General features: G+C 32.8%; 2 protein-coding genes across 3 annotated transcripts; both read left to right on the top strand.

Annotated features, from left to right (window-relative positions):
- Positions 1 to 857: 857 nt before the first annotated feature.
- Positions 858 to 12,024, top strand: LOC132726892 (ankyrin repeat and sterile alpha motif domain-containing protein 1B-like). Of its 2 annotated transcripts, none has more exons than XM_060712302.1 (10): positions 858 to 907; positions 2,269 to 2,396; positions 4,900 to 4,995; positions 5,508 to 5,606; positions 6,127 to 6,225; positions 6,676 to 6,804; positions 7,227 to 7,325; positions 8,719 to 8,817; positions 10,329 to 10,502; positions 10,896 to 12,024. In XM_060712302.1, the coding sequence occupies exons 2-10, from the start codon at positions 2,277 to 2,279 to the stop codon at positions 11,628 to 11,630; spliced, it is 1,650 nt and encodes a 549-aa protein (XP_060568285.1). In that variant the 5' UTR covers positions 858 to 907; positions 2,269 to 2,276; the 3' UTR covers positions 11,631 to 12,024. The 2 variants fall into 2 exon arrangements, with proteins under 2 accessions (XP_060568285.1, XP_060568286.1); XM_060712303.1 differs by having other exon boundaries at positions 881 to 915.
- A 135-nt stretch (positions 12,025 to 12,159) lies between these two features.
- On the top strand, positions 12,160 to 18,931 carry LOC132726897 (transcription intermediary factor 1-alpha-like). The gene is made up of 2 exons (XM_060712308.1): positions 12,160 to 18,419; positions 18,610 to 18,931. The coding sequence occupies exons 1-2, from the start codon at positions 18,079 to 18,081 to the stop codon at positions 18,929 to 18,931; spliced, it is 663 nt and encodes a 220-aa protein (XP_060568291.1). The 5' UTR covers positions 12,160 to 18,078.
- Positions 18,932 to 20,751: the final 1,820 nt, after the last annotated feature.

The raw sequence follows: 20,751 nt of genomic DNA, 5'->3' as shown, positions 1-20,751 counted from the left end.
AGTAGGTCACACAGCCTAAATAAAATGGGATTGAGCATTCATAATAAGGTGAGCGATAAAAAGGCCATTATGGCCCTCTTTTGGACTAAAAGACTAGAATTTTCGTTTGAAAAAAAAATGCTTGCATTTATTAAAAATATAGTAACACAGGAATAAGAATATACTTTCAACTGAACCACTAAAACAGTATGTTTTGACTTTCAATAGACCTCACCTCAATTTACCCTATTAGGCTCCTCAATAGATAGCTGCACTTTAAGCTACATCTGTGAAATAAGCATTTTAAGTCCCAAGCTACATGGTAAGATTAGCACAATTCATATAGGCTTCGATATGAACTTTGTTCAGATAAATTGTACGACATTGTGCATTTTTGTTATGCACAATATCGTATATGACATTTGCTATGTATCGTGAATACACTGTTATAATTTGCCCAACTGATGCACAAAAACTTTGTCTAGCTAAAGGTCCATATTAAATGGACTAGGCCACTATTATTCATGGATATATATACTGATCTACATATCTCTGAACACAAATGGCATATAACTATAAAAATTTGAAAGCTTTAATGTTCCCTTCTGAATAAAATGTGTTAAATGTTACAATTAGATACATTGCAGCTATTGCCCTTTAATAAATTAGATTTCAGATTTTATTCAATACTGTCATGGTTCATAAGAACTATAATGTTCATAAGAACATGAGAATGACAAATATATTGTACCTATAAAAAAAGATATGACTAGATAACTGGAAATTATGCTTCAATAACAAAATTTCTAGGAGACAAATGATACAACATTATACTTAAATCACTTTTTGTTTCAAAGACATCTTTAGGTTAGTTTTGAAGATTGACGTTAATTTTTACTCCGAGTAGAACAGACGTTTGGAATTCAAGCTTTCAAGGTAGGCTTAATTTCACAGTTCTCTGTTTATTATTTTTGTTTATAGACTGTTTTAATATCTCTGGTCACTTTAGTGCGCAAATATATCTTTAATTATTGTATTTACGTTATTGGAAAGTTATATGATCAGACTTAAACTGCAAATTGTAAAAGAAAATCATGAAATTACGATCTTTGTCGTCAGACGCTTATTGATATATCACTCACTCTAAGTATGTGGTTAATTATCTGCTTAAAGTTAATTATTTGTTACGTATATTTGATAGATTGTTGTTTTTTGATAGCTTTAATTTGAACCCATCAGCTGCTACACATTTTATGTTTTCAATACACTTTGAACTGCATACTTTCGGCCGAACAATTCACTCAGCTCAACCACACACTACTGGTTGGGGACCACCAAAACTGGACAACCACCAAACCAGGACGGCTCCAAAAATGCTTAATTTAGTATTTTCTTTGTTCAGTGGTTGTCAGTTACTTTTATCAACAATAAATGCATGTTTCTTCTAAAATTAAGTAAATAAATTTATTTCAACCTCCGTAAATGGTAATTTACCGTATTTAATGTCTATTTCAAGAATGTTGACGTTGAAATTTGGGGGTCAAGAAAGCAATGCCTGACCTCATATTCCAACTATAATCATTTGCAAAGTAAACAATAGAATATCCAAAACTTCAGCATTTGTTGCTGAAATATTGTATAACATGTTAAAAATGAAAAAATTAAAACACCCAAGCTTTAATCTGAATATATATGTCCGAACACATGGTACTGTAGTGAAGACATTTTAGGTAATTTTTATACCCCCCTTTTCGAGCCTCAGATATAAGTGTCAATTCAATCAGAAATAGACAAACTAGTTTGTTAGTTAGGAGAAGAACCTAGCTGAACTGTATCAAATTTTTAGGTCTCTAGGTTAAAAATTATGAAATCTGTACGGAAAAATGTTCAAAAAGTGTCCGGTTGATGGTCCTCGACCAGTATATACGGCCATTTCATGTTTTATTTGATCTTTTTCTGTTTTAAAAGTGCCTTTCAATATTTTATACACCAGTTGCTTCTGTTTATTCTGGTTCCCTGTCCTATTATGGTCCCATAGAAGTGCGCAAGAGACCAGACTTCGCATCCGTTTTCAATCAGAATTCCTCACCTTTTATCCAATATCCTTATTTCGTAACTCAAAATGTTGTGATTAATCAATTACCCATAATTTTGTATTACTTTCGATGAAAGTTTCAAGTCCTTTTGAGCTTGCTAATTACAATTATAGCTCTTCATTTTTGATTATTCATAGAGAATTATAGTACAAAACAATAATTTCTAGTTACCCTAAAGAATTTTTTATTTCAGATTGAAACATGGGTCTTGCAGCTTCGAGACAAGAGGCATTTTGGGAATCTTGTGGCTTTGGACATGTTGAAAGAGCCAGGCATTTCCTAGAACAGGGTGACATAGATGTAAACTGGGTATCATACACAGTAGGTATCATTTTCACTTGGTCTAAACAGGGCTCCAGATAAGATGCGTATACGCGCAAATTACGCATGGAAATAACACGTTTACGCATTCAAAACAAAATTTAAGCGTATTAAAACGCACACAAAATTCAGGTTACGCATTGAGAAACATTTCTTTCGCGTAAAGGTAACCGAAAGTAAACTCGGTTATTATCTTTATTTTTAATTTCGTTTGTCGAACGCTTAGCAAGCGTCTACCGGTAACTTCTTGTAGTTTCGACCATCATCGGTTGTTATCGTATGTATAGTATGGTGGTTGAATTAACTTCGTATGAATGCTCTGCAATTACCCCAAAGCGTCTAACGGTAACTTCCTGTAGTTCCGACTATCATCGGTTGTTATCGTATGTATAGTAAGGTGGTGGAATTAACGTAATTTCATAAACATATGGTACAATGTCGCTGTCAAAAGTTAAAACGATTGACTTGTATTTTCAGCCGAAAAAAATCGACCCAAAAGTAATTGTGAAGGTTAATTAATTAATAAAATAATTAGCGCTGCCACGTATGAGCAACAGAAACATGCCTCAGGTTCAGATAAAACGAAAGCTGTTTGGAAATGCAAGATTATAAACCACGGATTTATATTACATGTTTTACTCTTTTACATACATTTTAAGGAGTAAAAATACTCCTGCCAAATTTCAGATTTCAAGTTTTACTCATTCACAAAAAAATCAATGAGTAAATACTCATTGCCCTAAAAAATTATCTGGAGCCCTGTCTAAATATGAAAAACTGTTTGCCATTGGGCATAGATATTTAATTTTCTAAGTCATAGAAGATGATAGTTCTAAGGTAATTCCAAGTATGCTCTCGGCTAAATTAAAATAGATTTGATCAGTGTTTTTTTTTTCACTTTTGGGGGAAGGGGGTCGGTGCATTTTTATATTGTTTTCTTTGCGGTGGAAAAGTCAAGCGACTCATTCAACACAAGTTTAAAATACGTCTCTTTTTCTTAATATACGGATCTAAAATATCGATGCATTGCATGTTAAACTTGTTGGGACACCGGGAGTTGCTCCCCTTACCTACCAGAGAACGATTTGTAAACAACCTTGCTTAACAGTAACTCTAACAGGCATAAAATAATTTTCATCAGCAGGGCTCTCGATTGACACGGGGATCCGGGTTTTGACTCGTGAAAATCGGGAAATGCACATATTTGACACGTGATAAAATCTGCTCAAGAGTCTATTTTCTACATGGGATTTTCAGCTATGCAATAATAATTACCTTAAATCCACCCCTAATTATCTATCAAATCCTACATGTGTTCAAATCACACTCATAAAAAATGTCAACAGGCAGTATAAGATGTGTATAAAATGCTTTACACACGGCAATTGTTTATAAATACCCTGTGCACTGAAGCGCGACAATTCAGTGGCTGCAATTTGACAGCGCTAAAAATAGCTCTACACAACTGATAAGAATTACATACTTGAGGTGTCAATTATTGATTGCTTCTGAAGGTTTATAATACGTCTTTCATTTACTTGGAGTACCTGTGCATTTCTTATATATGTTATAAATATTCCTGGTACATTTTTTATTTAAAATTAATATGATATAGCATACCAGTAAAGATATTTTTTTATATTTTATACATTTAATCAGAAAAGCTGCTGCTTATTTTATTCTTTCACAGCAATTCATGTTTTTGTTTTATTTGTTTTTTGTTTTGTTTTTTAGGTGGTGGGGGTATAGACATTTATAATTAGGCATTTTTTTCTGTCAATTTAGACTTTGGAATCTCCAAAAATGACCTCCAATACAGTTATTTTTGTAACATAATAATGATTCATGTAGTCAAATGACACTAGAAAAAAAATTATTTGACTCATGAAAATTTTAGCCAAAGAGTCTTTGACTCGTGAAATTCTGACCCTACTGAGAGCCCTGCATCAGTTAGTTACCAAAAAAAATGATAGGCATTGCAGGCAAATTCTGGCTGCCATATAGGGGAAATTTAGGCTTTGAGGTTAAAAAAACAGACTGTTTTGAGGGGGGAATGGGGCCGAATTTCGCCAAATATTTTGGTGAAAAAAAACACTGTTGATTTATAAATGTAAGCGGAAAATGATTAAATATTGCCATCATGGGTTTGAAGCCTACTCGAAGCACTCAACCATTCTCCCTCAAACAGCACTGGTTCATGAAAAACTGTTTCGAATAGCTGAAATGATACCACAGTTATCTATGTCAATTTTAAGAAACATATAGAAGCTTAATTTAAAGTTTGCTGTACTCAACTTCATTGATATGAATGAAAAAAATATGTTTTATAAAAATCAGGAAATGTTTAGTTTTAGTATTGCATATTCTTTGCTTTTAATGCTCCCACTATTAGATTGCGACCATCTCCTAGAAAGTCTTTTCCCTGAAAATATTTATTTTAATAAAATTATTATGACAGTATATTAAAAACAGATGGTTATAAATTTAATTTGTTAAATTGCAGAATGATTGCTGTCCAATACATGTAGCATCACAGGGAAAACCAGATATTGTTAAATTGTTGCTGGAGCATAAATGTAATGTAAATGTGAGGGACAATGTAAGTTATTGCTTTATTTATTAATCATTAACAAATAAATTTACATAAACAAATAAAGTTTATTACTTTTGTGCAAAGCAATTACATTTGTATTTGAAATTTGATATCAATGAATTGCTATGTTTGTATCATAACTCTTTGGATACAAAATAATTCTCATATGGGTTTCACTTTTATATGCTTTGTGTGTGTAATTATATGATATTATAGTATTAGTAAGTCTCTCAAAACAGCAAAATTTTATTTTGACTTACATGTCAATTTTATCTGAAGCATTTTTTTTTACTTGTCCATACGATATTTATAATAAATTTTTTAGAAAAATTCCTTTTGTCCATACAAGTTGTGATGACAACCTGGGCAGTACAGACAATTGTTTTTGCCACCCTTGCTTTTGTTGAATTTTAAACTTGTATTGTGGGTATTATGGATATCCTAATAGGGTTGATTATAGAAAAATTTATGTTGTACTGTTCATGAAAATTGTTTGTATTTTGTATTTGAAATTTCAGCGTGATAATCTTCCCCTTCACCATGCAGCAATGAAAGGACATGCTGATATTGTACAGACACTTCTAGACGCTGGGTCAGAAATTAATGCCCAGGAAAAGGTAACTTTTCAGCAAGTAATAATTATTGGTTAAGTTACTTCCCTTTAACAATACATAATACTGTGTTTTTAGTAATAGTGTGTTCTTAGATTGACTTTAGTCTGTGAAATATGAGGGATGATAACGTTGACTTGTGATGATGCTTAAGCACAGGTGATTAAAATTTAGTCAACCATTATTATATTGAATTAACAAGATTCTAATTTTCTATTAGAATATGCCAGACATATTCCTATTCATGATGATGGTGTTGTTTTATATTATGAATGTAGATAGTTCGTTCCCAAAACTCGCAGCTTGAATATTCTTAATTTGGGCGCAAGCTTCGGCAGTTTGGAGATGGACAGAAAGAAATAAGTTAAAGGCACATTATGGGTCAGAAATGAGTAAATTTTTAGAAGTGTATATTAATTTTGTAGATAAAAGTCATGTTATCGTGTCATTTTATCTGATTCTGATTACTGAATATATTTCTATAGACATGTAGATCTTATATAAAATCTGTATTTATACTATATAGAATGGATGGACAGCACTTCACAATGCAGCATACTGGTGTCATCCGGAAGTGGTTCGTGTCTTGTTGAAAAATGGCTGTGATGTTCATATACAAAATAAGGTATTGCATGAAAATAATGTATGGTCAGTACATGCAGATAATCTATGCAGAAAACATTTTGCATTAAGGCTGTTAATAGGTGTCTGAAAATAATTTTTAGATAAAATATTGTTTAAGTCTGTGTATAATCAGGCAAGTTGTAAGGCATTGTTTTCAGGACACAGAAGAGTAATACAGAAATCAGGTTGCATTGCAAAACACCTGTACATTCGTGACTAATAAGTTAGTAAACATAACGAAAATATACAAACATGGGATTTCTTCATTCAGCTACAATTTAGATGTTCTTTTATATCTTGAATGAATATTTTTGTATGGTTTCTAAATGTTGCAGACTAACCATATGGTGTATTACTGTTTTAGCGTTGCAGTGGATCATAACTATTGTTTTTCACTAAACAGAATACAATCCAAATAATGTCAGGACAAAAAATTTAATCCTTTGTACAGGATGAGAGGACAGCATTACACGAGTGTGCCCGCTCGCAGCAGAAAAATGACCAGAAGCTTGGCGAGATAGCTCAGATATTGATTGATGCTGGATGTGATATAAATAGTAAAAGTAGTGACTGGGGAGAGGTGAGTTATATATAATAAATAAGATACAAAAATTGTGAGGAACCAGTGTTACAACATTACTGAAAAATATGTATAACAATGAAATGTGTGGGCATCTGTGTCCTATAGACACCTTTAGTTATGCCTGTAGATGTATCATCATTGAACCCATGATTAACTAAAATGCGTTTTTGTTATTATTCATAACATTGTTAATTAAAACAGAAACAAATTTTAATTGAGAAGAAAGATTATTTTCCTATTCAACTCAAAGAAAGATAAATTTAAACCTACCTGTAGAAAATGCTCTGAGACAAGAAAACTATGTGTAAAATCTGGAAAAAGGGAAAAAAACGTTTTCTACCAAAGCCAAGTTATACCGTCTTTATTTTTGAAGATTACCTTTGAATGATACATGATGTACTCTGTTATTTTTTTTCCAGGCTGACCTGACTGGTTTGATGTATGCTTCATTTCACAACCATCCTGATGTAGCTAGCGCACTTATTGAGGCCGGATGTGAACTAAATTCTGTTGGAACTGTAAGTACAAGCTTTGTAGAGCCTGTACTAAAAATTTGTACAATAGACTTGCCCAGCTTTGTATTTGAAACTGACAATTTTTGATCTGGGGGTATCTTGATTGTACAGATGTCCACGCGTAGGGGTGTCTGTGGCCAAGTGGTTAAGTCATTGACTTCAAACCACTTGCCCCTCAACACTGTCGGTTTGAATCCCAACAGGGGCTTTGGATAATATTACATGTATGTAAGGAAGCTATCCAGCTAGCTTACAGAATGTTGATAGTTCTACTCAGGTGCCTGTTCATACCTGAAATAATGGACCGAAGGGCACCTGAGGGTTTCCACCATGGGTAATGTTGCAATGTCGCCATATGACCTATACTGTGTCAGTGTGATGTAAAACCCAATTAGACAAATAAACGATTAGATGATCATGCTGGCCTGGCTCTAAACTTAGTAACAGAATTTATTTTAGTTTGGTTGTGTAGTATGGTTTACGGTTATAGACAAACTCTCAAATCCTTTACTGGGACCAAACAGCACTGAGCAATGAATGTAAAAATTCTTGCTCTGGAAAACAACAGCTTGCCCCTAGCAGGTTTTGAACCCTCATGGCTAGCAACTCTTACATAACTAGTCTAATGCATTAAGCACTAAGCCTTGAGGCAAATGCTAGGTTTTAAACTGTTACATCATTAAGAGATGGAAAAAAAATCCAAAAATCTTGTGGCTTTGAACTTGTGGCAAAACAATGTATTAAACACCACTGGCATTCAAATGTTTTATAATAAGAACATTTTTATTTCGACATAAAACACAATGTGCAGGTAACAGTCTTTGCAACACTATGATTTACAATTAACCTTTTAACAAAAATAAAAAGCAGGCAAACAGAAAAAGGAGATTTATATTTATTATCAGAATCATGCTGAAAAAATTTGTGTAGATGCAGCATTCTCAGCTTACAAACTTGGTTTGAAACTTTAACATCATTAACTGATAGAAAAACTGTTCTATGTAATTCTCATCTATAAATGGGTAGTCCCTGGACAAGTGGGTAAGATCTTTGACCCAAATCACTTTCCCTGCACTGCTGATAGTTTCAGTACTGCAATGGACTTTGGCTTCTTTCATGTGATAAAGCTATTCTGCTGGCTTACAAAACATTTGTGGTACTACTTAATTACTTATGTATCCACTTGTGCCTGATTAAAAGCACATAGGGACATATGAAATTTCTCCCTCCACCAGTAAAGCTGGAAAGTCACCATATTTTTGAGCTTTATTGTATATGTATGAGTTGAAACCCATAACAAAAAAACAAAACAAAAAAACTATTTACTGCCACAAAAGTCTTGTGAAACTATTGATTTGTTTGCATTTGGATTTTTTGATACAGATATATATTTCAGACATTTTGGAGCGCCCTACACTGGGCGGCAGACAGAGGGAATGATGAGCTGGTCTATATTCTACTTGATGCTGGAATTGATCCTACAATCAGAGACATGGTTTGTAAATCTAAATCTTTTTATAACAAAAATAAAAAATAAAAGCAAATTTATAGAAGCAAATCATGTAACAAAAAATCACAAAGTTAGCAACATTCACTATAACTGTACTTATTGCTAAAAAGCATTAGATGAAAAATAAAGGAGACTAAGGTATAGGAAAACATATGTTATCTTTGTATAGAAAGCTGCTATGCCTCTATATTTGGCATATAGCATTGCCTAGTAGACCTCTATAAAAGTTTTTAAATTATGCACCTAGGGTTAAAATTGCCCCCACCTTGGAGGTCATATAGTATCATAAGGAGGGGCGTCTGTTGCTGAGAAGTTAAAGTCAATGCTTGCCACTCACCACAGTAAGTTCCAGCGGTGCAAGCATTGTCCAATTCTACTCCTGAGAAAGCCATCAGGCTAGCTTACAGAACGTCGGTGTTTCTACTTGTGTACTTTTTTGTGCCTGTAAAAAATACAGAGGAGCACCGGAGGTCTTCCTCCACCAGAAAATGTGGAAAGTAACCAATTGAACTATACTGTGTTGGTGCGACATAAAACCCAATTATTTATAATAAATTTAATTTTTTTTTCTTGAACTTAAATCTTTATAAGTATTTTATCTACATACTTCTAGCTATTTCTAGTGTTTAACAAAACTTTTGGTGCTTAGTGTTGACAGAAAAAAAAACAATTTTGCTGTTCAGCGGCGAAAGAAAAAAGAAACTTCTAAAGATGCTTGACTTTGTACATTTTGCCCTATTCCTAATTGAGTCAGATATCTGATAGATTATTATCTCCAGAGACCATGGAGATATTAGTGTATGTGCTTATGTAGATGTTTTCTACCCGCGTTTTGTGAAGTTTCTTCAAGTTTAAACATCATAATTGAACCAATCGTCAGTCTTCTTCCACTAACTAAATAATTATAACATATGAAAATACGTGTCATATCAAGAAATATGGTAATTACTTCATGAACACTTGTTACTAAGATCCCTTGGCTAAGAGACAGACCTCTATAAGCCATCTACATTTTTCTTAAAGTTACATTAAGCCAAACTAAATGTATATAGTGAGTGAACAGGTGAAAGTCACATTTTGTCGTAATTCCTTTCAATTTTATAATTTACTTTACATGAATGATTAATAACTTGCATGGTCCAAGGGAATTTCTATAATATCCATCAGAAATTACCTGTAATGTTCAATTTATAAAAATGGGAAATGGGGAGGGGTGGGGCTGTCTTATATTTTAAGGAGATTTGTATTTTATTGTTTTTATTCTAAACATTTTTCAATATCAGCTAATGGCCATTCACTAGTTTAACAGTCAATTATTTGAAATACAAAATATATGCATCTCAACTTGACCTTGACAATGAAAAAAATGAACATAATGTCACTTTTAATTGGGACTTTAGTTTTACTTCGACACATCGAAAAAATCAACTGATGGAAGTTTGACTCATAGAAGTTCTACTGTATCATGATTTTGCAATTTCTTTTTTGTGGTACAGCGAGGTGAGACTGCCGCAGAGAGGGCACAGACTGATGATATTAAAGAGTTTATAAAGACAGCAATTGTAATACAGAAAGACTTGACCAAGGTGAAACAACCAGTAATTAGACCTGCTAGACAACTCTGTAAACCTGAGGAACCATTTAAACCTAAATGTGATGCCAACTTTAAGGTAATTACACATAGATTTCAATACTTAGTATTGAATTTGTGTATAACTTTTTATTTATACTACAAATTTTTTTCATGCCCATTTTATATATTGAGTGTTGAGCACAAAACTGTTGTAAGTCCTTCTTTATTTCATATAAGTTACAGCAGTTTGTGGTCAACCCCGATATAAGCAAGTAAAAACTTGACCAGTTACTCAAACCACACACAGACTATATAAAAGAGCAAAATCATGTCCAGGTACAGAAAGAAAGCCCAAGTTGATTTTTTCTTAAATATAGAAAAAAAAAACTATTGGATTGTCTTTAAAATTTTGTGTATTAAAATATCTGATCATAAAACAATTAACAAGTTTTCTTTTTGGCCTATGGCATAAATGTAGTTTATATTGCAGTCACAGTCATTCTTGCCAAAAGACTGGAAACCTTCAAATCCTGTGAATGTGAAAAATCTAATAAACGAGAAGAAATCACGCCTTGCTGCTATGACATCACAAAAATATAGAAATGATCTTGCCAGGAGAACTGGTACTGGTGTTATAAAAGATGAAGATATAAAAACATCAGATGATGATATAAAAACATCAAGTGATGATATAAAAATGCCAAGTGATGATAAAAAAAAATCAAATGAAGAAATAAAAAATTCAGATGAAGATATAAAGAAGTCAAGTGAGGACATCAAGAAATCTGTTGAAGATGTTGAGACATGCAATGAAGATATAAAGAAATCTGATGAAGACTTAAAGAATACAGATGACAATACAAAGATACCAGAGGAAGATATAAAGGACTCTAATTCTAATAAAGACATATTAGAATCTGAAAATGATCTTAAGTTTGAGGAACAGCCTCGTGGTAACCCTGATGCTGACAAGGTTGCAGAGGATTATATAGAAAGAACTAATATAGATGCTTCTCAAGATACAGATGCAAATGAATACAATGTAAACACAAATGTTGAAGAACTGCCAATTTTTGAATGTTCAGAGAATATGAACAGTGTTAATGATAGAACAGACAGTTTACAAAGTGATAAAAGTGACAATATGAATGAAACAGTAAGTGATAATAAAGAAATAAGCAAAGATTCTGAAAATGAAAATATGCAAAAAGAAGATGACCACTAAGAAAAGAAGAAAATAGTTGTGATATACTGATAATTTGATTTGAAAATAATTATGTATGATCTAATTAGTTCTTATTGATCCTTTTTGAATGACATTACACCTGAAATTGTACTGTGTGAGAGATACAAGTCATAGGTTTGTAGAGAACAGAGAAGTAAAAAATGATGATACTGATTATCTCTCATCATAGATATTTAATTAAAATTGTTGTAATGATTATAGATAAATACGGGAGCAGTAGTTTGCTTGGTATAAGAGAATGATCTGGTTATACCCACTAATTGAAAACTAATGAGTTTTTGATGCAATTAAAAAAAGATAATCTGATGAAGAAATGAACATAAATTGATAAGATTTTTTACAAAATCTGATGCCATGTGCACATTTAATTTTCATTAAAGCAAATGAATGCAAAGATTTCTGTAAATGCCAGGCATCAATGTCCTTAACAAATTTGAGAATGTCACTATTCATGCTTTGAATTAAAATGGTTTTTCTAAGAGATACAGATTTCAACAAAATATGCATTAATTTGAATGTTATTTTACAAATAATAAAACTTTTAAGCTGCATTGTCAGGTGTATTGAATTAATTAAAAAGTCCATTATTAAAACTTACACTCCAGTGAAATTTGTGTAAATTTGATACATGTTCATCTGCCCACCTCATTAGTTTTGTATTTTGATATCATTTTTTTATGGTGATACTTTAAGTGCAGTTGTATTGTCATAACGTATTTCCCAGTACCGTCAGATCAATCCTGGTCTTATTGAAAAGGTGGGTTGAATTTTTTTCCAGTATAATCTGACTCGCACAGTTTCTGCATTAAAAGAGGATCCATGGTATTTAATGAAGCTTTGTAATCCGAAATGAATGGCATTTTGTTATTGATTCTTACAAAATTAATGGGAGTTCATTGATCTGTAGAGGAGACTGAAAAGATATGCAAATTTATTTGTTTAAAATCGGTACTGTATATGAATTGATTGCTTGCAAATTTAGACATGTTAGATTATGCTTGTTTGCTTATTTGTTTAAAAAGGCAATATCTGTCAATATTGCTTTTGGTGTTAGCATATACTGTTTATTCAGCGTTTTATGAGTATCAAGCTTTTATTTATTTCTCCTAAGATTTTTTGGAGAACAGGCAAGTATTTGTGCTGAATTCAGAAATACTTTTATATGTTAGCCTGACACTTGGTATATATATAACACTAGATGATGTAAATGTTATGATACTTATATGCTTAACTTTAATGCTTAAAATATATATTCTTTCATTATTTTTGTTTTTTAATATGAAGAGGTAGATTTGTTTATTAAAATTTGAAATGTAATGATGAGGCCATCTTCTGGATAAGAGATGAAAGGTGCAAGTCCAGATATGAACCTTTTCACTTTGAAACGTGTTTGTGTCCTTATTTTAACTCTTAATAGAATTTTTCACTGTCATGTTTTTACACATGCTTGGCCTAAAGGAAATATAGTGTTATTATTTTCACAATTTTGCTTGCTGTCAACCTGTAACATTGCATGTACAAAAAGATAGTAAATGAAACATTGATTACATATATCTTTTTGGGTCTGTACATTGTTTAAACACAGTTTATATGAAGTAAAAAATGTAAATATTTTAGAAAATATTTTAAACTTCTTTATCCTAGTTTTGATTAATCAGAAAATCTGTGGTTTAGTCTTTTCAGTGTCCTTTGATCATGAAATATGATTATTATTATTATATTGCTATGATTCTAACTTTAAGCCAGCTTGTGGCAATTTATTCCACCCCATGTAACCAGTGCTGCCCAAGATCTGCTGGCACATCCATGCTGTCTGATCATTGTCTGATCATTATCTGCACTGTCAGTATATATGATAATATATGTTGAAAAAATTTCCATAAATATAATAAATGGTTTTATCAAAATTGAAGAATGAATGTGTATTCTTTTCTTAGTCTGATTTGAATGAATAACGTTGGGTCACATTTACAATTAGAACAATTATTCAGGCAATACGGAAAACTTAACTTCATTGACAATAAGTTGGGATTTTGAAAATATGATGAAACAAAGGGCTTTTTACACTAAGCCAGTATATATTTTATAGGTATGTGTCAAAATTCTTACCTTTTTAATTTCTAATGTGTGTTATTGTGTGCAATATTAAAATGAAATGTATAACAAGTTTATATATAAGAGTTTTCCCTTATTTATTATCTGTTTGTACCTTCATGAAATAGAATAAATATGTCAAGCCTGTAATCAGGTGCTATATATATTTAGGATATTTAGTCTGGTCATTGTTATTTATCTTTACAGCTTGTTTTGTGCAATCTATATCATTTTTTATCAAATTTATTTGAATATTTATGATGAGTAAAATTAGTATATATTTTACTAAGAAAATTTCAAATTTTAAGACTTGTAAAGCTGTGAGCAAATATAGTTTATGCTAGATAGGGTAAGAGTTTGTTCTTTATAAAATCTGAAACCTTATCATAGTTAGCTATTTGGTATTTGATAAATATATTTATGAAATGCTGGAAATGTTAATGACTTATCTGTGCTACAAATATAGAGCCTGTATTGCTAACAAATGTCAATACAAGCTGACCAGTGCAGGTCTTCCTGCTGGCTACTCAGTTAAAAAAAATGATGTTAATGAAACAACTCAAATTGACAAGTCCTTATCAAAAGACAAACCCTAATTCATAGCAGGACAAGATACATGTATAGTCCAAATACTTTGACATAAACCACGTATTTGAAGCTATTTTTTACATTGGTCAAACCGGCTTTCGCATTTTCCGATAAACGTAAAACTGTTAAAAAAGGAAAATGGGAAGTCTTTCAATGAAGGACTAGACAAGATAGTGCTTCATTGAAAGACTTGCAATGTGTTTCCTAATTCATAACAGAGCAAGACGCTTCTTTATTCAAAGCAGGGCATCACATTTCTTACTTCAAAGTAGGACAAGACAAGTCCTAATTTATAATAGGGCATTACAATTCTAACTCAAAGTAGGGGCATAGAAGCCTATTCATAACAGGACAGAACAAAATTCTGGAAACAAAGTTTAATTCACAGCAGTGAAATATAAGTCATTATTCAGAGCAGGGCAGGAAAAGTCCTAACTTTAAGCAAAACTAAGCATGTCCTTATTCAAAGTAGGTCATATTCATTTATGTAGTTTTACCGGTGAAAACAAAGTACATAATTAGATCTCATAAACTTTAGTATTCATTTGAGGATAACTTACGTAATAAAGGTTTAGTCAAAAAAATGTAAAGGGTGAATTGAAATTTTTATATCCAATCATCTCATAAGAAAGAATCTAACTTTTTCACCGCGTATATCCAGTAACACAGAAATGTGCAAATGACGGAGGAATTGTGCAAAGTAACGCAGATTGGCTAAAACGACCACGGACCAATATATTTTATTGTACGCAAAATTTGAAGAAATAAAGTAGCGCACATGGTTGCTGAGACATTATACTTTAAACCGCATAACAATATTTCAATGAAAACTTTTTTTTTCATGATCATTTGTGAAAATTACGACCTGACTAGCGTATTGATAGCGTTTTTTTAGTTTCAATAATGCAATAACATACATATAACTTTATGATTTTTATATCCGGTGTACCTCAGACATTTTTCAATCTATTCATGTCATATTACACTTAGCAGATAAAACGTAATTGAGACCATTTTTAGCTCACCTGTCACAAAGTGACAGGGTGAGCTTTTGTGATCGCTTTTCGTCCGGCGTCCGTCCGTCCGTCGTCCGTCCGTCCGTCCGTAAACTTTTACTTTAAATGACATCTCCTCATAAACCACTAAGCCAATTTCATCCAAACTTCACAGGAATGTTCCTTTGGTGGTCACCTTTAAAAATTGTTCAAAGAATTTAATTCCATGCAAAACTCTGGTTGCCATGGCAACCGAAAGAAAAAACTTTAAATATCTTCTTTTAAAAAACCATAAGAGCTAGAGCTTAGATATTTAGCATGAAACATCTTCTAGTGAGTGTCTACCAAGTTTGTTCAAATAAAAGCCCTGGGGTCAAAATTGGCCCCGCCCGGGGGGTCATTGATTTTCCCTATATGCATATAGTAAAAACTTAAAAAAATCTTCTTTTAAAGAACCCAAAGAGCTAGAGCTAAGATATTTAGCATGAAACATGTTCTAATGGGTGTCTACCAAGTTTGTTCAAATAAAAGCCCTGGGGTGAAAATTGGCCCCGCCCGGGGGTCATTGATTTTCCCTATATGCATATAGTAAAAACTTAAAAAATCTTCTTTTAAAGAACTCAAAGAGCTAGAGCTTAGATATTTGGCATGAAACATCTTCTAGTGAGTGTCTACCAAGTTTGTTCAAATAAAAGCCCTGGGGTCAAAATTGGCCCCGCCCCGGGGGGTCATTGATTTTCCCTATATGCATATAGTAAAAACTTAAAAAATCTTCTTTTAAAGAACCCAAAGAGCTAGAACTAAGATATTTAGCATGAAACATGTTCTAATGGGTGTCTACCAAGTTTGTTCAAATAAAAGCCCTAGGGTGAAAATTGGCCCCGCCCCGGGGGTCATTGATTTTCCCTATATGCATATAGTAAAAACTTAAAAATCTTCTTTTAAAGAACTCAAAGAGCTAGAGCTTAAATATTTGGCATGAAACATCTTCTAGTGTGTGTCTACCAAGTTTGTTCAAATAAAAGCCCTGGGGTGAAAATTGGCCCCGCCCCGGGGGGTCATTGATTTTCCCTATATGCATATAGTAAAAACTTAAAAAAATCTTCTTTTAAAGAACTCAAAGAGCTATGGCTAAGATATTGAGCATCAAACATGTTCTAATAGGTGTCTACCAAGTTTGTTCAAATACAAGCCCAGGGGTCAAAATTGGCCCCGCCCGGGGGTCATTGATTTTCTTTATATGTGTTTAGCAAAAACTTTAAATCTTCTTTGAAAAAACCCAAATAGCTAGAGTTTAGATATTAAGCATGAAACATCTTCTAGTAAGTGTCTACAAAGTTTGTTCAAATAAAAGCCCTGGGGTCAAAACTGGCCCTGCCCCAGGGGTGTCATTGTTTTTAACTATATGTGTATATGTAAAAACTTTAAAAAAATCTTCTTTTAAAAAGCCCAATGAGCTAGAGCTTAAATGTTTAGCATGAAACATCTTCTTATGGGTGTCTACCAAGTTTGTGCAAATAAAAGCTCTTGGGTTAAATTGGCTCTGCAACGTTGGGGGGTTGGGGGGCCTATATACAGGTGAGCGACCTCAGGGCCATCATGGCCCTCTTGTTATGAGGTAACGCCGAATTCTTGAATGAAGCAATAAAGCAACGGCGGTTATATTATTAAAAGTAGCTAAATCTTATTGTATCAGCTTCCTTCTATTGTTATACGAAACTTGTAGTTTGACAAATATCTTAGGTATACAGAAAATGGAAAAATAATGTTTTAAAGGTGTTAAATGTATATATTTATTTAACGAAACACAAAAGTCACTTTCAAATTGGTAATCAGGCTGTCTTTCTCACAAGAAAACATGTTACTGAAAACAATTGTGACTCTGATTAAAGTATAATGTCATGGCAGCCGTATGCGCTAATTCATTTCTTAAAATTTGATTTAGAATAAAATATTTTGGTTCGTTTGCTTACTATGTTATTCGTTTTGACAATAAGGTTGCACAGATTCGGCGCTACTTTTACGTTATTTGCACATTCCTATGCATGGTGTTTTTAATAATGAGTGAAGAAAAAGCGTGTTTATTATTTTTTTAAGCATGCCATTTGTATGCTTTGTTTATTGAAATAAAATATTATGTTCATATATAAATTGATATAAATTTATTCTTATCCCTTAGTAACTTTTGTCACCAGTAATAACCTTTGTCACCACCGTACAGTCTGACAAGGTTTCATAATTCATACAAAATGAATATATATATATCGTCCAAGTCGTGTGAATCAACTTAATAAATATGTCATTTGCTTGACCTAGGTGTTTTGTTATTATACAAAAAACAATACAATACAATTAATATTTATTATCTGATTATTTCATGACAAAATACTACATGTTTATAAATTCTTTGTACTAATTAAGTATAATAGACTACGGATCATGTTTCATATGAGAAAGTTACACTTTGTGCACACGGGTATAACAGCGCCATTGTCTTTTCATAACAACCATAATTGGGTTGACGTTGATCATATAAAGGCGAATGTTGTTATAAACTGAAAATATTCAGAGTATGTTATTATTACATGACTATAAGAGATCTTTTTAAATGTTGAGGATTGTGATAAAAGTTTTATTTTAAATAATTATGTTTAAAATGACACTGGAAAAAATATTGGACAATTTTTATCAATTCAGAAACACAAAATAAGTCAACTTAAAGAACAGGTTTAAACAGAACAATTAACAAAATGGCGACAGGTGGACAAATCAATACTGATATTCTTTCAGATGAATTTTTTGATGTATCATGTTCAATGTGTAAAAATAAAGGGAAAAACACTGAAGGTGAAAAATACTGTGTAAACTGTAAGGATTATTTCTGTTTAACTTGTGTTCAAGTACATGGTCAAGTGCCTCTGTGTGCTGGTCACAAGGTGCTGGATAAATCTCAAGTTAATTCTGGAACCAGCAAAAGTCTGCCGAAGGCACCAACAGAGAGATGTGACAGACACCGTCATAAACACATTGATATGTACTGTCAGAACCATGATAATGTTGGCTGTTCTACATGTATGGCATATGATCATAGGTAAATTTTAATGAACATATAAAAATAGATTATGTTTAAATTAATATTATAGAATGTTAAATTGGTACTTAAAAGGCTTTACATAATTTTTTGTTTCTGAAATACCGATTTGCTATAGAGAATTACATATTATCTTTTCAGTCATCTCATAGCCTCATATACATTATAACTGTCTAAACTTATTTTTCAGATTATGCAAGGATACATTCTACATACCAGAATTTATCCAAAACAATACTTACAAAGTCAAATCCACAGGAGTAAAAACAAAACTCAAAAAACTAGCAAAGACTCTTGAAAACCAGTCTGATAGATTTAAACAGGATAAACAAAGACTGCTGAAGAAGAAAGCAGAGATACTGGCTGATATTAGAAAATTCCGACAAGAAATCAATGACCATTTGGACAAGCTGGAGAAAAATTCTGTTGATGAGATAGAAAGTCAATTCAAATGTCTTGAAGACAAAGTTGAAGATTGTCTAAACCAGCTACAAATAAAAAAAATCAGCTAATGATAAATTAGCATCTCAAAACACAAATAAAGTTGACGTATTTGTTCATGCTAAGATTGCTGAGGATGCTGCGAATGATGCCAACAGATATATAGAAGATGCAAAATTAAAAAACACTGTAGAGGACGTAAAATTTCACTTTGACAGAACAATTCTTACAAAGCTAGAGCAAAAGAAAACGTTAGGCACCCATTCAGAGAAACCTACTGGTAATTTAATACAAATTAAAAGAAAAAAATCTTATAATGTAAAAATAAAGTCTGATGGATTGAAATGTAACATCACTAGTGCCTGCTGTTTACAAGATGGTACAATAATTCTAGTTGATAGAGACAACCGGAAGCTTAAACGGTTACATGCGGAAAAATATACCGTCATTGACTCCTGTGATCTACAAGGAATTCTATGGCAAGTATGTATGATCAATGACACACAAGTAGCAGTAACTGTGCCATCACATTTGCAAGTACATTTCTTTTCTTTAGAAGGAAAAATAAAAGCAACAAACCAGATTAATACAAAAGTTAAATGTTATGGTATTGCCTATGCAAACAGTAATTTATATATTTCAGACTCTTATACATCAGTATATATGTATACATTGTCTGGTAGGAAGCTTAATCAGTTCAGTTATCAATTAGGATGTGAGCCCGATGCTACGCTCCCTTACATAAACAGTCTAGCTGTCAGTAAGGATGCTACAAGGATTTATGTTGCTGACCATACTAATGGACTGATAGTACTGGACAACAATGGCCAGGTTATTACATCATTTAATAGTTGGCAAATATTCGGGACTCAATGCTGTTATCTCACGGAGGCAGGTTGTGTGCTGGTATCTGGCTCCAGTAATGTTTTACAGTTTACACCTGACGGTGACCTCTTGGGAGAGGTTATAACAGCTGACAGTGGAAAAGGGGGCATTATATCAGTATGTTGTAATCAAGAAATGACAAAGATGTGTACAAGCAAAGTTAACAAAAAGCTCAAAGTGTATGACATCTAAATAAATCCAACGTTGAATAAGCCACTTAAAGAATATCCTTATTCATATGTTAAATACAATATTTAAAAATAAAATATAAAAAGAAAAACACAGTCCCTTAATTACAGGTTTGTAACTTGTATGTACATGTTCAGTCATAGGCCAGTAAATATTTTTTTAAAGTTTAAACTGGGTACAGAAAAACAAAGTAAAGATCTTTGGAGTAATAAAAATGAATGCAATTCTTGGGCATGATGGACCTTCAAAGTATTGATTCAATAACAGTCATATTATTGTTTATGCATACGAAGGGCGGCAATATAATAGTAATCACATTGTCTGTCCATCCGACCGTCCGAAAATTTTGCCCGCACTCCTCTATAACCCCTTGGGGATTTCATTGAAACTTCACAGGAGTGATCAGTACCACCCCTAGTTGTGCATATCGCATGTTGTGCATATCGCAGGCGTATTCCGCTTCTTCGCTGCACAACATGTCCGCCAGACCTATGAATAGGTCGGATCGTGCTCGTCGCTGAGAAGGCACATGGCATCGGCAGAAGATTTGATGACATGGTATGGTGCAAAAGTTCGGCGGACCAACTGCCGATGTCCTGACTAATACCAAGGGGCGTGACTTTACAAAGTAGGCTTTGAGTCAACGAGGATGGTGTGCTAGGATGTGTGAGCCCCTAGCACGGGTAGACGGCTTGAAACACAGGCCTTTTGCTGGCACCAACAGCTCTTGAAAGGGTCACCCTTTCATATTGTCCCAGGTTGCCGTACATTTAGGTTTTCATTGACCGCCGTACAGTGACCTACGTTTGGCTCAAAA

Source organism: Ruditapes philippinarum, unplaced genomic scaffold, assembly GCF_026571515.1.
Source record: "Ruditapes philippinarum isolate M1 unplaced genomic scaffold, ASM2657151v2 ctg1028_1_1_1_1, whole genome shotgun sequence".
NCBI classification, from domain to species: domain Eukaryota; kingdom Metazoa; phylum Mollusca; class Bivalvia; order Venerida; family Veneridae; genus Ruditapes; species Ruditapes philippinarum.
The sequence above is the reverse complement of the archived record's forward strand: the minus strand, read 5'-3'. Positions and strand labels throughout refer to the sequence as shown.

What these genes read in the sequence shown, in the direction of transcription:
- LOC132726897 (XM_060712308.1), top strand. Translation starts at nt 18,079, where the DNA reads ATGGCGACAGGTGGACAAATCAATACTGATATTCTTTCAGATGAATTT. An exon ending in TGTATGGCATATGATCATAG is followed by an intron (nt 18,420 to 18,609) that starts GTAAATTTTAAT and finishes CTTATTTTTCAG; the next exon opens with ATTATGCAAGGATACATTCT.
- LOC132726892 (XM_060712302.1), top strand. Translation starts at nt 2,277, where the DNA reads ATGGGTCTTGCAGCTTCGAGACAAGAGGCATTTTGGGAATCTTGTGGC. An exon ending in TAAACTGGGTATCATACACA is followed by an intron (nt 2,397 to 4,899) that starts GTAGGTATCATT and finishes GTTAAATTGCAG; the next exon opens with AATGATTGCTGTCCAATACA. An exon ending in ATGTAAATGTGAGGGACAAT is followed by an intron (nt 4,996 to 5,507) that starts GTAAGTTATTGC and finishes TTGAAATTTCAG; the next exon opens with CGTGATAATCTTCCCCTTCA.